This window comes from Gopherus flavomarginatus, chromosome 1 (assembly GCF_025201925.1).
Source record: "Gopherus flavomarginatus isolate rGopFla2 chromosome 1, rGopFla2.mat.asm, whole genome shotgun sequence".
NCBI classification, from domain to species: domain Eukaryota; kingdom Metazoa; phylum Chordata; order Testudines; family Testudinidae; genus Gopherus; species Gopherus flavomarginatus.
The window spans coordinates 249,000,302-249,020,761 of NC_066617.1; the positions used below are offsets into that span (position 1 = coordinate 249,000,302).

General features: G+C 40.4%; 1 protein-coding gene across 2 annotated transcripts in view; it reads right to left on the minus strand.

The window, feature by feature from the left end:
• Positions 1-20,460, minus strand: part of VWA3B (von Willebrand factor A domain containing 3B) — a 146,871-nt gene that overhangs the window by 6,487 nt on the left and 119,924 nt on the right. For both annotated transcript variants that reach the window (XM_050932009.1, XM_050931999.1), the window contains exon 24: positions 4,172-4,292. In XM_050932009.1, the coding sequence (XP_050787966.1) occupies positions 4,172-4,292 (121 nt within the window). The remainder of the gene's footprint in view (positions 1-4,171; positions 4,293-20,460) is intronic.

Consider the following 20,460-nt stretch of genomic DNA (forward strand, 5'->3'; position numbering starts at 1 on the left):
TAGCTTGTAACATGTCCCCGTATTTCTTGCAGTAGATCTACAACATTTGCACTAGGCACTGACAATGTACATTACACTGTACAAGTCACACACAAAAAAAAAGTCACTGACCCCAAAGAATTTATAATATAAAGCCTGAGTTCTGCAAAATAATTATGAAGAAAAAAAAACAGGAAACCCACCTGGAGATCCTGTAAGAAACCCAAAGCAACCATCAAAACCTACTAACAGCCATTCAATACAAAAAGAAAAAGTGGAACCAGCTACAACAACTCCACAACCCACTGAACTTCAACTCCAGGATAAACCATGACACCAGGACCCACCACATGGACGCTAAATTACACCCCAATATCATCAATATATCCAGAATACCTCTTACCGGAGCTGAATTATCTGTACTCTCCAAGGAACCGAACTTCTGCCCCTCCATAGATCCTGATACAATACTAACACATGGAGAACTTGAAGAATTCTTTCACTGACTCCTCCTCAAAGAATTTTTTTACAATAAGGACACCATGACCCATAACAACCACCTCCCTACCAACAGTCATAAGAAAAAAGAATAGGCTGACTGGACACCCCACAATGGACGAAACAACACACTTGATCATTACAGTGATTGCTTTTGGGAAAAAAACTGACTCTGAAATCCACAATTGCTCTGTCACCAAGATGACAGCTGTACAGTCCCTGAAATCCAACTACCAGATAGGGATCAAGCCAGTAGACAAAGAGTGGTGTTACTGTAGTTTTCAACTGTGATGACTACATCAACAAAACCAACTGACAACTCTCCAACACCACTTACTATAAAGAACTCAAAGAAGACTCTATACCACAATTCACCTAGGAATTAAGGATATCATCAAATCCTTGCCCAAATAACTGCAAAAGAAACTCTACAACCTCATCCCCCACAACCCCTCTTCCCACCATTCCAGGACCTTCTACATGCTTCCCAAAACATACAAACAAGTGAACCCAGCCAGACCCGTCATATCAGGCCACGGCACTCGTATTGAAGAAATATCAGGACTCATAGAAACCATCTTCAGTGACTCACCCACAAAGTGCCAGCTTCCTCCAGGACACAACAACTTCTTCCAGAAACTCTGCAACATTAACCACCTCTCTCAGAGCACCACACTTACCATCATAGATGTCACCTCCCTATACACCAACATCCTTCAGAACGACAGCATTGATGCCTGCTTCAAATATTTACAAGGCAATGGACAACACTCAGATACCCATCCCAAATACATTGCTGCACTCATCTATTTCATCCTCCTCACCCATAGCAATTTTACATTCAACAAACACTTTGTCCAAATCATGGGAACAGCCATAGCTATTAGGATGGCTCCCCAGTATTCCAACATCTTCACGGAACACCTTGAGGAAGAATTTCTGGACAAACGCACCACAAAATCAATGATATACCTGATACACATCTATGATATTTTCATCTTCTGGACAGACGACCTAAACTTCCTTATAGATTTCCATCACAACTTCAACCACCGCCACCCATTCATCAAACTCTCTCCAGAAGACGACCATACCAGCATCAACTTCATGGATACCATGATCAGTTTCAACAATAGAACCTTACAGACTACTATATACACAAGAAACCCATGGATCGCCACACCTACCTTCATAGATGCAGTAACAACCCCAAACATACCAAAAGATCTGTTATCTACCATCAGGCCCTCAAATATCACAGAATATGTGCCGAGGAAAATGTCTGGGATACACAATAAACACATTTAAAACCACCTTCACCAAACAAGGACACTCCACCAGCTTCAATACAGAAAAAAAAAAACCCAACCCTCTGACCACATATCCCTTGTTGACACTTATCACCCCACACTGGAATCCGTATGGAATATCATGAAATAATTACAACCCATACTCAATGGGGACCACGTCCTTAAAGAAATGTTTCACAAAACCCCTCTTCTAGACTTCAAACTAGCCCTCAACCTCATGAAACTCATCATTAGAAGAAAGCTCCCCGCAGACTGGTGTTTGGAGGACAGGGGTCAAAGGTAGAAATAGAGAAGACAACATACACTGGGTGACCCACAGAAGGGAACAGCTTAGAAGATGCATTAAAAAACACAACAACAACATTATTACTATTTTAAAACAATGCAAGCACAGAATAACTACTAAGAAAAGAAAGATTCTAAAATTAATAGAAGCCATAACAACTCTTTTACTTTGGACCCTGATTCAGCAAAGTATGTAACTATAAGCCTAACATCATCACTGTGAGAAGCCCAAATGATTTCAATGGGACTATTCACATGCTTAAAGTTAGGTACATGCTTAAATACCTTGCTGAATTGGAGCCTTGATGAATGTGCAAATAGTTCATTTCCATTAGAAATAAAGTTTGCCTTTTTGTGGGACTTGTTCAGAGATGCTAAAATTTATTATTAATTTTACTGAAACGGTAAATATAATTATTTTTAGGGAAGCAGCACTGCCTAGTGATTAGAACAAGAGGTGCTGACTTCCTATGTGACCTTGACAGATCACTCAGGAAATAAACACATAAAGGTTCATTTATAAAATGGTGATTATAATACCCACTTTGAGATCCTATAATTATAATAAATTATCTGCATGTCGGTAAAATGATGCAACAGTCTTCTCACTGTGTATAGTGTCTGTCATTTGGGGTCTGGCACATGATGCAAGAGACCCTCATGCATTTTGTTATTTCATTTAATGAAAAGGTCAAATATGCAAAAGAGTATGCAATGAGCAGCTAGGCAGGCAATTACCCAAACTGTGTGCACAATAGCTATGTGCTTCAAGCAATGGCAGGATTTCCTAAGGACACTTTTGCAAACACATCCATTGTACTCGTCCCTGAAAATCTGGTCCAATACGTGAAAAGTAGCATACCAAATTCTAAAGAAATTCAGTACACTGTTATTACCGTACCATTATTACTGTACCAACTGTTTTGAATTATAGCATTCTGAGAAAAAATAGTAAATGAATATCTCAGTAAATTTATACTATACAGTCTTATTCATGTTAGGGTAGGAAAAAATTCTCCCTTTTAGACCACTTACCTTTCACTCATTTGATGTTTTACTGAATTAGCATTTGGATATAGGATAGAGAAACTTTCAACTATGTGACCAGAAAAAGAATACACAGCAGCATCAGATCATTCTCAACACAAACAGCTACAAAGCTAGATAAACAGCAAAAATGGTTTTCTGATCCAACTGTAAAATTAAAGAATTCAGCCTGCGATTGTTAAATTGAAAACTTATCAGGCAACCAAAAAAGTACAGAAAAAATAAGCGAAGCTAACAAAAGCAATGAACTTTTCTCCATATTTTATCTGTACATGACACAGTTCTAACAATAAGTGTCTCCGCTGGAATATCCTTAATTTGTTTTAATTGTAACTGATTCAGTGTTCATGAATGTGAAGAACTAACAGCACTGGCTGACGAGCCAGATGTAGTGTAGAGTCACAGAGCAAGCTTCCCACAAGGTTTTGCCAATGCACTTCAATCCTCAATACCCTAGCTATTCAATTCTTGGAAGAGAACAGACTTCCTCCTGAGAACAGACTTCCAATGATGTCAAATTATCTGTGAGATGTTCTCTGATGTCAGAAACTATACTGGAATACTTTGTCAATCATACAAAAAAGGTATGGGATTAGTTAGATTTTTTTCCCCAATACCATATCATGGGATACAAGTTCATACTACAAATATTCTGATTTAGAACTCAACAACACAACAGAAACATCTAGTGAATATTCTGCATATAGCAGATGGCTCAGCCTTTGCTAAATCCTAAATGGAAATAAGCCAGTCTAGAAAGAAAAAGGAATAGATTGACACAGTCTTCCAATTCAAAACGTACACCATTTTATTCCAAAACATTTCCCACCACTTTCTTCTTAAAAAAACAGACCTATCAGTAGGGTGTCTGCAGAGCTTTCTGTACCTTTCTAGAAGCATTACGGTGAGAAAAGATTAAAAATCCAACAATATAAACAGTAAACCAAATTAAAACTGAACCAGGTGAAAACGATTAGGTAAATGTTGCTCTTTTTTCAGCAATCTTTCTAAAGATTTAAAAAAAAATTGAAATACACACAAAAACAATTTACCTGGAAAATAAAATCCTGTGATGTCAGATCTTGCAATCACCTTTTGGCCTTTGAGAGTCTCAACCACTTTTCCTTTCTGTCTTTTCTTAGACTGTGTCTTTACCTTCTCTTCTGTAAGTTTCTGTAATTGGGAAGATAAAAAGATATTGCTCATAATGATAACCCAGTCAGCATAGGTCTATCTTTTTGAATGAATTAAGCATTCATGTCATTTCATGCTATGCAGGCATTTCACCTTGTTTTACAAAGGTTTAAGATTATTTCTAGCTATGTGATGTTTGTTTTTTATCTAGCAATGGCTGCACATACAAAATGGCTGACTGCAGTACTGTCAAGTTCTGGGGCATACACAGAAATATCAAATTCTGGGGCAACACTCCCCTCCTTACAGATTGTATATTTTTAATATTACGATCTGCACACACACATACACAACGAGTTCAGTGGATTACTTGCCAGCCATCCCAAGACTGTGCTCTGGGTTAATGGATCAACCAATTTTCCTGCCACTCTAGCCACATCAAGGATGAAGGGCCTAACCTCTACCCATTTTTCTCCTCCTCCTCCTCCTCTTGGGGATCAATCTTCCTTACCATGGGGGCTATGGGTGCCTGCAGCTCTTCCAGTGTTTCAAGTAAGAGACCATACAGGGACTGCCCAGAAGAGTCCAAGGGAAAAGGAAGTTCACAAATACCATCCCTCTCATCCTCATAATGAGGATACAAGCAGAGGTTCACCTCTGACTCATCCCTTCTTCTTAGGCGATGACTTCCACGAATCACAACCACTATTCCTTGCTGTTCTCTCAACATGGCTCTGAGAGCACAACTTTGTCTCTTACATTCCCCATGATCTGCCTGGGTCTTATCCTGGGAATCCTTTAGAAAGGCTCTAACAGCAGATTCACACTCAATTTTTTGTTGTTTTAATCCAGACACTTTCTGCTCCAGCCTGTTACCCTCTTGCTCACTGTCACACTCCTGCTTCTGCAGTGTCACTATCTGAGCTGCCCTTAGGCTGGATATATCTGTGTCTTTCTAAAAAAAAAATTTTAACTTCTTTATTTCTGCCTTTAATTGCTTTATCACTACCATCTGCTTACAGAAACGCAAGAATGTTCCAGGACTGGTAGAGCTCCCAGGCTTCCAAAAAAACATTATCATGCTCCTGCATGAAATCTGCCAACCTGTTATCCAAATCCATTTCCAGCTTTTGTTTCTTTCCAGATGTTCCCTGTCCTTCTGACATCCTTTTACTCAACCAGGCTTTTCAGCCTGAGCCCTAAATCAACAACGGAACGTCACCATAAATCAACTCATAGGTTGTTTCCCTCTCCCACTGCCTCCCTTACCTATTGCAAAACAAACAAACAACTATTACACTGCTCTACAGCCAAAATGCTTCTGAAATAAATGTAGTCCAACTTTACTAATTCTGGGTCACTGAGAACGAAAATGATGCTTAAAATTGTTGATTGGCTCTAGTTTTCAAGATATGCTATTGGGTCAGTATATACGGCCCTTGACTTGGGAATGGCGGAGGATAAGTGAGTTATAAAGGGAAGGGATCTCAATTTAAACCAGAAATGACTAAAATACATCTTTGACTGGATCTATGAATAAATCTATGACTGGGTTTGGACAGTACTTGCTTTTGAGGCAAAAAAATGAATGATGCAATCTGAAGCTGGTATTGCTTCATACATGATATGAATTGCATCATGTTATTCCTAGAAGTCATGGATGATGCAATCATAACGAAGCTTACATCACTCTGCTGAACAAATTGCCCTATATCAGCTCTAGAAATCATACAGTGTCATGCTCTCTTATTTGTCAGTGTTTGATTTTGCAAAGGGACACATTTCTGTTTAGCCAAAGTGAGCAGAGATGCCTCGTACTTGTGTGAACAGTGCAGATAACTTCTGCTATGTCTGTGGTGAAGTGACTTTTGCATCACAAAAGCGCAGTCTAACCACTATGGTTAAGAAAGCCTAATCACCTTTCTTTTGGCTGCAAAATTGGAGATCAGGACAAGAGGTGCGCCCCACACATATGCTGCAACACTTGTGCAACAAATCTTCGCCAGTGGTTGAACAGGAAAAGGAAATCTATGCCTTTTGCAGTGCCAATGATTTGGAGAGAGCCAATAGATCGTACCAGCAATTGTTACTTCTGCATGGTACCTCCAGTTGGGAAAGGTGTGTCAAAGAAGAAAAAGTGGACTGTGCATTATCCAAACATTCCATCAGCTATACGCCCAGTACCTCACGGAGAAGGACCGCCGCTTCCTGATGCACCAGAATCATTCTCACTTGAGTCAGATGAGGAAGAGGAAGAGGATGAAACTTCTGGTCCTGAACCATCAATGTCACAGGACCCACATTTTCTCCCATCCTCCTCCTCTGAACCACACCTCCTAACACAAGGTGAAATGAATGACCTTGTCAGGGATTTGGAACTACCCAAGAGTAAGGCAGAGCTGTTGGGCTCCAGACTACAGCAGTGGAATCTCCTGGCAGGCTATCAGGGAAAATGGAGACCATCAATGTTTGCAGACTATTGCTGGACAGTGACAAGAGATGCTCCATTTAATGAATACAAGAGACAAGCCAAGAAGAGCCAAGTAGACACTGAATAGGACTAAACTATGTACATCATAGCTTTTTGCCTTTTGTTTCCTAATACATTTTATTGATATAACCCTTTTGCTGATTTTTAAAGTGTTACATAAACAGGACAGGTGAAATATTATCATGTAAAGCAACCATAAACACATGAAAAGACCTAGGTTTACAATTTATGATTAAAACTCTACTATCTACACAATATACATAGACGTAAAATGTAAAAACTTAAATATCTTAGAAACAGTACCCAATCAGTTGTTTTAATTGTCATATTTGAATTCAGCACATCAAAATACATAATAAATAGAACATTTTATCTCTGAAGCAGACGACTTCTCAAAAATTGTAGACCAGTGTTATTAATCATTCCCTTCCTCTCTATCACTTCTGGCAACTGGCTCCCAAATCTGTTATTCAGAACCCAAAACAGTGGTAACTTAACTGTTTTACTTTAGGCGGTGTTAGGAATAAATTAATGGGAACACAGCAATTTCGGTCTGATGATTTATACAAGTAAGCGTATTCTTATTTAAAACTACAATTCATTAAATATTAAGCACAAGCAAACATAACCAATAGGTTCAGGACATTTTAGATATAGTTATCCACGGTTTGAGACGGTTTTGAGTAATTACCAGCAGGACTTCCAGTGGCCCTTTTTTCATCCAGCTGATAAGGAGTTTAAATGTCAGATCTTTTCCCAAAGAAAGGTTCCCTTGGACTGCTTTGAGGTATTTACTCTTACCTTATTTTTTATAGCTTACTTTAACAAAATACATAACCTAACATGTATCAGGGGGGTAGCCGTGTTAGTCTGGATCTGTAAAAGCAGCAAAGAGTCCTGTGGCACCTTATAGACTAACAGACGTTTTGGACCATGAACTTTCGTGGGTGAATACGTCACGTGCATCTGACGAAGTGGGTATTCACCCACGAAAGCTCATGGTCCAAAACGTCTGTTAGTCTATAAGGTGCCACAGGACTCTTTGCTGCTTTTACATAACCTAACATAACTCCTAGTGGGTTAACATAATAACTTTTATTGAATTACTAATTTTTTTAATTTTAAAAATTTATTATTTTAAAACATTTTTAGTATTTTTAGCCATAAAAATATGTTAGGGACACTTAAAGCAAAGGTTGCTATTTACCTTCTAAAAATAACTTTTTATTTTATTTTTATTTTGATTAATAAACTGCAAAGCTATTTGACCTTGTTTTACAAAGGCCTAAGATTACTCTTAGGTATGTGATGTTTGGTTTTCAGCTAGCAATGGCTGAGCATACAAAATGGCTGACTGCAGTACTGTCATGTTCTGGGGTACACGCAGGAACGTCTGCATATTCACACTCCCCTTACAGAACAATGAATGTTCCAAGGCGAGGGTATAAAAGGGGCATGGAGTTCCAGCGGCCTCAGTTCTTTCTCCTGTAACTCCAAACTTTTTGATAAATAGCACTCAGGTGAGGCAGGTGGGGAGTGTGAATATACAGGGTACATCTTGAAGAAGTTCTGTTACAGGTGACTAACCTTCATTTTTTTCTTTGAGTGTTCTCTGCGTATTCCCACTCATGGGATAGATTGATAAGCAGTATCTCGAGCAGGATGATAGGACACAAAGTCCTAATTAAATAAGGACTGGAGAACTGCTTTGCCAAATTTTGCATCAGGTCTAGATTCTAATTTAAGGAATAGTGTTTAGTAAACACATAGACAGAAGTCCAGGTTACCACTCTACATATTTCTATCAAAGGAATATGCCTAGAAAAAGTCATAGACACTGCCCTAGCAGAATGTGTCCTAATTCCTTGAAAAAGGACACTTTTTTTATTCAAAAGTGACTTTAATACACAATCTAACCCATCTACAGAGCATTTGTATAGAAATAGCTTTTCCCTTAGTTTTTCTGTCATAAGCAATGAACAATTTATGAGATTGTTTAAATTGTTTGGTCCTGTATAAATAAAAGGCTAAAGCCCTTCTAACATCTAGAGTATGTAGTATAGTCTCTCAATCATGAATATGAGGTTTAGGAAAGAAAACCAGCAAAATTAGAGACTGATTTACATGAAAAACTGAAACCACTATAGGGAGAAATGTATGGTGCATATGAAAAACTACCATGTCTTTATGAAAAATTGTGAATGCTGGATCAGCCATTAATGCACATACTTCATTTGCACATCTTGCAGATGTAATGGCTATCAAAAACAGTCTTAATAGACAAATAAAATAAATCACAGCTACCCAAACGCTCAAAGGGAGATCTCATCAACTGCAAGAATACTGTATTCAAATCCCAAAATGGGATAGGGTGTTTTATTGAAGGGTATAAGTTATTAAGGTCTTCTAAATAACTATGCTATTAGTAAAACTGATTTTTCTTCCATAGGTACATGATATGCAGATATGGCTGAGAGATGAACCTTTACTGAAGATAGCAAGATATCTGCCTTTTTTTAGTATGACAAATATCATAAAATATAACTAATTAGTACTGTACATGGAACTACAGAAATCCACAATCAAAACCTTTTTCTTTTGTGACTGTCACATTTTCTTGTGAATTCCCTTCTAGAATGTAGCCATACATTCTACATCTCCAATGAGCAGAGTTGTCTAAACTTCCCAGAGTACTATCTCCCATGTTAGGTGGAGACTGAAGATCTGGATGATAAATCATGCCATGCTGCTGTGACAAGTCCAGGGCCAGAAACAGAGATTCCATTAGATCTCTTGACAGGTGAACTAAGTCCAAATAACATAGCTGCATTAGCCACACTGGCACTATTAAAATTACCTTGGCCTTGTCCTGTCTTATTTTGTTTATGACTTTTTGAATGAACAAAATCAGAGGAAATGCATACATCAGGCCCTGACCTCAATGAATTAGAAAAGCATCTGATATTGATTCCCTGTCACTGCCTGATCTCAAGCAAAAATTGACACTTTTTGTTGTTGCTGGATGCAGAAAGATCTATTACTGTACTGCAAGTCATGCATCCGACGAAGTGGGTATTCACCCACACAAGCTCATGCTCCAATACGTCTGTTAGTCTATAAGGTGCCACAAGACTCTTTGCTGCCTTTACAGATTCAGACTAACACAGCTACCCCTCTGAGCTTTATCTTTATAAACTTCTCTTCTGGAAAAAAGCCATTGTCATAGCCAAATCTAGTATTGCCCCAATAAAGCAGATCTTCTGAATTGGGATCAAAACTGACATCTCCTGATTTATTTGTAATCCTACATTGGCAAAAACAATATATTTGTTTTACATGTAAGATGATGTCCTTCCTGGATAACACTTTTATTAACCAATCATCCAAGTATTGGTTATACAAACAGCCCTTGATTTCACAGACACGCTATTAATATCAATAGACATTTTGTGAAAACCCTGGGAGCTGTAGACAACCCAACAGGGAGGACATTGTACTAAATGGTCCTTTGTCAGCACAAAATGCAGGTTATCTCCAATGACAAGGTCTTTTTGAGAAATGGCAATATGCATCCTTTAAATCCAGAGCTGCAAACCAATCCTGAGAGGAAAGAGAAGCCATTACAGATGCTAGAGACAATATGCGGAAACAAAACATTTTTACATGGGTGTTTAATTTTCTTAAATCCAATACAGGGAGAAGATACCCTTTTTTTTTTAATTATAAAATAATGGTAGTAAAAACCATTCCCTCTCTGATCCAGAGGGACCAGTTCTGCCTCTCCCAAAACTTATTTACAATTGAACTTTTGCTCATAACAACTGGAGGTGAGCTCAATCTCTGGTCAGGAATAAAGGAGGCGGATTGTATGCGGGTAGAGATTTGAACTGGATTGTGCGTAGCCATGAGCAATTACTTTCAAAACCCATCTGTCCTATGTTATCAACTTCAATTCATGATAAATGGAACAAACAATCGCCAAACAGTGGAAAACCAATGTCCAGTTGGCCTGGCCTGAAACTCCCAACCCTTATTTCCAATCTGAGACCTCCCAGATGACAAAGTTGTAGAACTCTTCCCCCTGGCTTATAAGGCTTTTTTCTCTGTTGATGATACTAAGAATTATGTTACTGAAGTTAAAGGCAATAATTCCTCCTCCAGTACTGAGAAGACATCAATGTAGTAGGAAATTGCCTTTGGTACTTAAACATGGCAGTTGTAGATGATCTCCTATTCATATTTAAAAAAACTCTAGCAACCTAGCTGTAGATCTCAAAGTTTTCATATATCAGACGGGTAGCCGTGTTAGTCTGGATCTGTAAAAGCAGCAAAGAGTCCTGCGGCACCTTATAGACTAACAGACGTTCTGGAGCATGAGCTTTCGTGGGTGAATACCCACTTCGTCAGATGCATGTAGTGGAAATTTCCAGGGGCAGGTATATATATGCAGGCAAGCTAGAGATAATGAGGTAGTTCAGTCAGGGAGGATGAGGCCCTGTTCTAGCAGTTGAGGTGTGAAAACCAAGGGAGGAGAAACTGGTTCTGTAATTGGCAAGGCATTCACAGTCTTTGTTTAATCCTGAGCTGATGGTGTCAAATTTGCAGATGAACTGAAGCTCAGCAGTTTCTCTTTGAAGTCTGGTCCTGAAGTTTTTTTGCTGCAGGATGGCCACCTTAATGTTTCATCTCTATGTACACTAAATGAACCTTCCCCTTCAAAGTGAAAATCCTTGATCCTAACTTTTGCCTCATGAGGTGAAACTACTAATCTGAGCCATGCACACCTCCTTAAAGTGATGGCTGACACTATTGTCCAAGCTGAAGCTGAGTCAAATGTTCCTCTCAATTGGTATTTGGCAACATTCTGCCCTTCCATGACTAGTGAATTCACTAATCTCTTATGCTCCTCCAGTAGTGTATTAAAAAATGATAACATCTTTTCCCAAAGATGGTACCTTGCCATGACTGCCTCATAGTTCGAAATACGCATGGTAGAAGTGGTGGAAGAAAACATTTTCCTCCCAATGGCATCCAGTCTCTTTCCTTCTTTCTTAGATGGAGTAGATGCACCTTTGACTGCTGTAAAGCTAATTCTATCACTAAAGAATTTGGCGATGAATGGGTGTGGAACATCACCATACATTCCTGCGGAAACTGGTACAATTTATTAGCCATTGTTGATAAGGGTTGAGAAGATGATGGATTATTCCAGACTAATTTTGCTGGTTGGCATAATCCCTCCAATAATATATCTAGTTGCTGCTCCCAAAATACCAAAAATTGGTTGAGATGATTCCTCAATTAAAACTGAAGGAACGTTCAGTGTTCTCACCACGCAATCTACTATCTCATGAAAAGCCCCCTGTTCTTCTAAAGGTGACAAAGCTGACTTATCTCTTACATTTTCATTCAGGGATGTCATGCCCCCAGAGTCTGGATCTGATTCTCTCAATTCCATTCGTTCATCCTCCTCCAACAAAAATTCCTTCCGTCCTATAAGACACTTACCAGAGTTCATCAGATTCTATCAGATATGTGTCTTTCAGGTCCAGATGTTCCACCTCACTTATACACTAGCTCGACGACATCCTATTTCAATACATCAGGAATTGTTGAAAAGGCACTGGGGAAGGCCAATTAGGCCAATTTATCCACAGTAGTATTTGCTAATCTAGCCAAAACCCCATATTCAGGTCCAGATGCATATCTTTGTCCACATGGACCTGCTTCATATAGGTGTCTTTACTCATAATACTACTTACATGAGTCTGGTCTGCAAATCAAATTCCTTCTCCAGTCCAAAACCACTCTCAGCTCTGACTGAACTGGCGACAACAATATCCTTGCCTGAACAAGGGATATTGGAGAAAAGAGAGGGTTACTCACCTTGTGCAGTAACTGTGGTTCTTCAAGATGTGTGTCCATATGGGTGCTCCACTATAGGGTATCCAAGTCCCTACATCTCAGATTGGAGATTTTAAATAACAATGTCTGTTTGGCCCACACATGCACAATCCCCATCTCATGCTCTGCTTCGAGACTATCTACCACTGCGTGGGCAAACCACCCTCAGTTCCTTCTCTGCCGTAGAGCCCATTGGTAAGAACCACAGTTACTGCACAAAATGAGTAACCCCTTCTTCTTCTTCTTCTTCGAATATTGTCCCTATGGGTACTCCAATGTAGATGACTCCATAGCATTACCCTGATGGAAGGATGGAGCTTCAAAGTCGAGTCTAATGTTGATAATACAGTGGAGCCAAATATGGCATTGAATGCTGAGTCATGGGTGCTTGCATAATGTTCAGCAAAAGTATGAGCAGATGCCCAAGTTGCTGCCCTACATATTTCTGTGATGGGGACATTTTTGAGGAAGGCAACAGAAGGGGAAAGAGATCTCATGGAATGAGTTTGAACTCTAGAGGGAGGTTGGAGATTGTGAGTGTGATAACAATAGGTAATGCAGTCCGATATCTATGTACAGAGTCTTTGTTTAGAGATTGAGAATACTATTGATCTCTCTGCAATAGAAAGGAATAGTCAAGGAGACTTTCTGAAAGGCTTAGTTCTATCCAAATAAAAGACTAATGCTCTCCTGACATTAAGTGTATGTAATATTGCGTCCCTGGTCTCAGTGTGGCTTGAGAAAGAAGTGTGGGAGGGGAATAACTTGGTTTATGTGGAAAGCAAAAGATATTTTCAGGAGGAATTTGAGGTGTGGTCACAATGTAACCTTGTCTCTAAAAAAAAAACTGTAAAGGAGGGATGCTCCATTACAGCCCCTATTTCTCTGATCCTCTAAGCCGAGGTCATGGCTACTAAGAGCACCGTTTTCATAGATAGATGTATAAGTGAGCAATTGGCCATGGGTTCAAAAGGTGGCCTTGTAAGAGACTTGAGGATAAGCCAAGGTCCCATGCTGATGTAGAATGTCTGATTTGTGGGAAAAGGTGGCCCACATCCTTGTGAAATCTTTTCATTGTAGGATGAGTGAATATGGAGTAGCCTTCTATCTTATGATGGAAGGTGGTCAGGTTGCGAGATGCACCTGTACTGAACTTAGAGAAAAATCCTGACTTTTTTTAGATCTAGGATGTAGTCTAAAACAAACAGGAGGGGAGAGGGTATGGGGTAATATGTTTTGAGGCACACTCGAGTTGGAACCTTTTCCACTTTTGGATATGTGTGTGATGAATGGTTATTTTTCTACTATGTAATAGCACAGGGGTAGGCAACTTATGGCATGGGTGCCAAAGACAGCATGCAAACTGATTTTCAGTGGCACTCACACTGCCCGGGTCCTGACCACTGGTCCAGGGCCTCTGCATTTTTAATTTAATTTTAAATGAAGCTTCTTAAACATTTTAAAAACCTTATTTACTTTACATACAACAATCGTTTAGTTCTATATATTAGACTTATAGAATGAGACCTTCTAAAAATGTTAAAATGTATTACTTGCATGCGAAACCTTAAATTAGAGTGAATAAATGAAGACTCGGCACACCACTTCTGAAAGGTTGCTGACCCCTGAAATAGCACCTCTTTTATTGAAAAGGACATCTCTGTGCTTTGGAATCATTGAGCAGCCATACGTTGAGCCAGAGAACCTGCAAACTGGGGTGATAGATCTGACCAGCTTTCTGAGAAAGGAGGTGAGGAAGGGGCTGAAGAGTGATTGGCGGGCACACCACTAACTCAGATATGGAGATGTGGCCATGTGGGAACTATGAGAATAAGCCTTGCATTTTCTTTTCTTCTCTTGAGCAGGACCTTTGATATTAGAGGAATTGGATGAATGGCGTAAAGAAGACCTGTGTTCCATTGACAGAGGAAGGTGTATCTGAGAGAATGATGATCCAGTCCAGCTCTGGAGTAGAACTGGGAGCATTTCTTATATTTGACTGTGCCAAACAAGCCTATCTCTGGGACTCCCCAATGCAGAAATATGTTGTGGCGAATAGCAGGGTCTATTTTCGATTCATACTCCACAGAAAAATTCCTGCTGAGAGTATCCATTGTAGTGTTCTGTATGCCCAGAAGGTAGTATGCTGAGATGTTGATGCAGTGTTGAATGCACCAACTCCCTAGTTTCACTGACTTGGTACAAAAGGAAAGTGATCTCTCTCCTCCCTGGTGTTTTTTGTAAAACATACAGGCTACGTTATCTGTTATAATCTGTTATCTGTTCGCCTTTGATCCGTGATAGGAAATGCGAGCAGGTGTTCCTGAACATTCTGAGCTTTAGCAGCTTCACATGCAGTGTAGATTTAAAGGGGGACCATTTGCCTTGAGCCATATGCTTGTCTAGATGAGCTCCACAGCCCAATAGAGATTAATCTGTTGTCCATATCAGCTTCGGAGTTGGTTGAGTGAAGGGAACCCCTGAGCAAACATTCTGTGGATCGTTCCACCATTCAAAAGAGTTTTTGACAGTCAAGAGCATCAAAAGCAGTTTGCTCAGTCCGTGTTTGGTGAATATACTGTTTTAAGCCATGCCTGAAGGCAATGCATGTGGAATCTTGTGTCACTTGTTACAAACAAGCTTACCACCAAGTGCCCAAGTAGCTGAAGACAATTTCTGGCCAATGTCTGGGGGCTCTCCTGGAAGATGGATATTAACTGTGTAATGGGAGGAAAGCTTTGGCCTTTACTGCATCTCATTACACTCCTATGAATTCTAGAAGTTGTACGGGAGTCAGAGTTGACTTTTGAAGGTTTAGTTTTAATCCCAGCTGCATGAATAGATCAATAGTTTTTGCATGACTGTCAAGGTGTCAAAGAATTGTGCCTTGAGCAGGCAGTCAGCTAGATACAGCAATATCATAAATCCTAGTTTGCGAAGATGTGCTGCTACCACAGAAAAGACCTTCAAGAACACTCTGGGTACAGATGATAGTCCAAATGGAAGCACCTTGTATTGAAAACAGTCTTGAGCCATGGTGAATCTTACAGACTCCCTGTGGGATGGGTGGATTGTGATATGAAAACAAGCATCTTCTAGGTTGAGTGCCAAGAACCAGTCTCCCTGGTCCAGAGATGGGATTATTGCTGCCAAAGTGGCCATCTTGAATTGCTGTGTCTTTGAGTGATCTCAGATCCAGAATGGGTCTCCAGCCGTCTTTCTTTTTCAGTATCAGGAAATATTTGGAATAGAAACTCTTCTCTCTGCACTGAGTGAAAACTAGTTCCATAATATCCAGGTTTAGGAGATAGTTTGTTTCCTGATGTAACAGGTGCTTGCGAGAAGGGTCCTAAAGAGGGACAAGGATGGAGGGTGGATAGAAGGAAAGGAGACAAACTGGTTTGAATATCCTTTGAAGATGATCTCCAGTACCCACTTGTCTGTCGTTACACACTTCCAGTTTTTCCGAAAAAGAATAAGGCAGTCGCTGAAAGGATGTAAATGGTCCAATTTTTGCAGTAAGTGATGGTGGCAGTGGTAGCTCAGGCCTCAATCAATGCATCAAAACTGGTGCTTTGATGTGAATGGTTCTGTTGGTCTTCGTTTTCGTATTCATTGTCTTTTCCATTTCAATCTGTAGTGTCTCTGGGGTGGAGAGAACTGAGCAGGCTGGGATATTTGTGATATCAGATAATTTACTGTATTTTCTTTTCTATGCAGGTGTATAAATCCCCACAGAATGCAACACGGGTCCCAAGTCTTCTAGTGTGCAGAGGGATTAGTCTGTTTTTTCCACAAACAATTTAGACACTGCAAATGGAAGGTCCTCCACAGTAGCTTGAACTTCTCTCTGGAGGCCAGAAAGGTGACGCCACAAAGCTCTCCACATTACTACTATGGAGCAGACAGCTGTGTCAGCAGCATCTAACATGGTTTGCAATGATATCCTCGCAAGAAACTGACCCTCAGTGACGATATCTTGGTACTGCTCTCTCTGACCATTTGGGAGATGTTCAATAAAGGCTTTGAGCTTAGAGTAAATGATGTGTTTGTATTTCACCATAAGGACCTGATAATTAGCAATCCTAAATTGTAAGATTGCTGACAAGTATGATTTCCTGCCAAGTAAGTCCAATAATTTCTGGTCCTGGTAGTAGGGTGGTGATTAAGTATGGTGCTGTGTGCCACATTCATTTACAGGGTCAATAACAAGTGAATTTGGAGATGGGTGAGAAAATAAAAAGTCCATGTCCTTAGAGGGACTACTTTATTTGCTAGGTCTAGCTGGGCCTTTTTGACAGGGAGCTGATGACAAAGTATGCAAGATATCAAGCAGTCTGTGTTGCAACTCCTTCACTTCTTCAAGAGGAATCTGTAGTGAGTCCGCTACTGTCATAGTAAGACCCCTGAATTGTTTGAAGTCGTCTGCCATGGTTGGTAGTGGAGGCATAAAGACTTCTTCAGAAGAGGATGAGGAGATATTTCATGTTGGAGTAATTTCCCTGTCCAGCCTTGCTTCCTGTTCTCAAAAGTCTCCTCGTGAGGATCAAGAGGTCTAAAGAGGAAAGCTGAGGGAGATGGTCTTCCTCTATCCCTATGTGTAAAGCTTAAGATCCTGGATAACTGGTGTCCGTAAGCTGCCCATGAATCCCATACAGCCATCGAGGTGGCACAAAGAGCATGGGTGGAGGCACCCACAGATGTGCATACCAACTGGGTGAGCCTTGTCTCTCATAGCAGTAATGTGGCTCTGAGACTGTTTCCAGGTGAGTGGTTCCTTGATATTGTACCAGGAAACCTTTCATTAACAATGAGTATATGTCATTCTTGTTGTCCTTCTCCTTGTCGCTCAATAAAGGTGGTGCAGTCAAGGATGCTGATAGTGATTGTCTCAGTACCAGAGGGAATTCAGGGGACTGAGATGTAGTCACTACCACAGTTGTGTTGATAATGAGTAATGGGGATTCTGGTGTCTCTGAGTCCAATAAGTCTTTGGAGAAACAGAATTCTTGTGGTACTATGGTAGCAATTAGTATCTTTAAGGTCAGCTGACTGGGGGCCATTGATGCAGAGGGAAACAACGAAATCTGCAGTCTTCTGCGGTCCAATAAGTGGCCAGAAGATAATGTCCTGGTCTTTTGTGAGGTTGAAAAGCTTGGTACTGAGGTCCTCACCATCTCCAGCAGCGCTGTTTTAATGGAACTAGAATGCTCCCTACCGCTCCTTTCCCCTGACAATACCGATGTCCATGAGCCTGTACCTCTCAGGTCTTTATGCTTACTAGCGGTACCAATACCTTTTGCAACTGAGGAGCCTATAGCCACATGGGTACTCAGCCGCAGGTCAGTTGGTACCAATGTGATCGACCTTGCTGGGGATCTCTTTTTCCTGGTCAATCTTTAATCTGGGGACTTGAAGCCCATCTTTTTGAACTTTTCTGAGAGAAATCAACAGATTTCCTCTTTAAAACCACCGGAGAGTGCTGCAATGAGGACATTGATGTGAATGGTCTCGTAAGAGACTGTTGCGTCGGAGGGTCACGGGACAGAAGCTGGCCTAAGTGAACTTTCCATCATGAGGAGTCTGAGCCTCAGTTCATGTTTTTTTTTCTTGCTCTTGATTTTAATTTCAGGCAGAAAGTGCACTTTCGTGGTATGTGGGACTCTGTGAGGCAGTGAATGCAGCATGAATAGTTTCTCTACAGGAGAGACATTTAAACCTTGGGGAGCTGGTTATATCCTTTTCAGGTTTTACTTCCTGGGCTCCCTGTCACACAGTGCTGCTATGACAAGCTGCAGGCAGGCTCCCAGCCCTACACTTCCTCCAGCATTCACACAGGTATGGACACACCTAGCTGCAGTTATATGTGGGCTCTCTGACCAGCCACTGCATAAACCAACAATAGAGAGGTTACAGCCAAAATAACCACCAGCTTTTCAGCCTAGGACCTCCCCCACTGGAGTATAAACCCAAAATTTTACAGTCTTGCACTGCACAAGGAACTGTACAGCGTAAGCTCATAGAGTTTGCCCCTCTTTCAATGTGAAGCGGAAATGCAACAGCCCCCTGAACTAAGATACCCAAGCACTTCACTCCAAACTTACTGGTTTAGACTAAAACATAAAATAAGTTTATTAACTACAAAAGATAGATTTTAAGTGATAAGTGATACCAAACAAATCAACGCAGATTACCCAGCAAATAAACAAAAACGCAAACTAAGCTTAACATACTAGATTGCTAATTCATATCCAACCTGTTTCTTACTCGGAGAGATGGTACAAGCAGACTTGCAGATTCTTAAAGTACAAGATGCACTTGCTTTACAGCTTGGAATCTCCAGGTTTTTCATATATAGCCTAGAAATCCCTTTAGCCTGGGTCCAGCACTTCCTCCAGTTCAGTCTTTTGTTCCTTAGGTGTTTCCAGGAGTCCCCTTGTGTGGGGAGTGAAGAACAGATAATGTCACTCCCTGCCTTATATAGCTTTAGCATATGGTGGGTACCCTTTGTCCCAAACTCAGTTTGTGGAAAAACACTGACATCCCAAGATGGAGTCCAGCGTCATGTGGCCTGGTCACATGACCTTGTAGAGTCATAGCAGCCATTACTTACAGGCTATCTGGAGCATTCTCAGGAAGGCTCACCAGGTGATGGATAGGATTCTCCTAGGACCTATTGTTTTCTCTAATGGCTCATTACCCTGAATAGGCCTTTCCCCACCAGCTATCTGGACTGAAAGTATGTTGCCTAGTGGGCATCACCCAGGTGTAACTACATTTGAAATACAGATACATAGTCAATATTAATTACTTCAGATACAAAAATGGTACCTGCATATAAATAGGATAATCATATTCAGCAAATCATAACTTGTCCAATGACATCTTAAATGACCTATCGTGTACAAAATGCCCCATAATTATACCATAATCATATCATAATAAAATCACTATGAATAATATGGAGTGCAGTGTCACAAGGGAGATAACTGTTTTCAAAAACAAAATAAAGAAAAGGAAGGGTTTTTTTAAGAAAAAGAAAAAGGAGAATATTAACCTAATGAAAACTCAATGAGCTACACTATTAACTGGAAATAAAGTTCAGAAATAAAATTGTCACTTGGACTCTGCTAAGGTTCCATCTCAGGCTAAAGGTAGTTAAGAAGCAACTGAGGGCAGTTCACTCACACAGTACTAGATAGCCCAGAGGAAAAGCACAAGACAAGGAAAACATATGTGCAGGCTGAATGGACACTGCTACCTAAAATCTCCAATCTGAGGTGCAGGGACATGGATACACTTACAGTGGAGCACCCACAGAGCTACTACTCAAAGAAGTAGTTCTTTTCTGGGGATCTAGAAGGTTTTCTTGGAGGTAAAGGAAGAGGAGAATCCTCAAATTCCTCTACATGTCCTTTCCCTTCTGGAGACAAACATATTTAAGGCTGTTGTAGTATGCTGTCTCCTTGCTTCAATAATAAAACTGACCCCATACCCAGCAGAGCTGAGGTCTGATACAATCTACGAACCTGTGCCTGAACAATTATGCACTGCGATACTGTACTATCAGTCACCAGCCCTTGTTTCACCAGGTCCTTAAGTCTCTTTTTTGCAACTGGCTCATCCGGATCTCAGGGCAACAGACTCAAAGAAGGAGGATTCCTCACCTTTCCATGAAGCTGCTTTTCAGTATCTAGTTCCTTAAATTAGGTTTGTATAACAGATTCCTTCACTCATGGCTTGTCTCTCTTAAGAAAGGTAGACATACTTGAGGGCTTACTACTGAGGTCCATCTGGGCCGATACATCATTA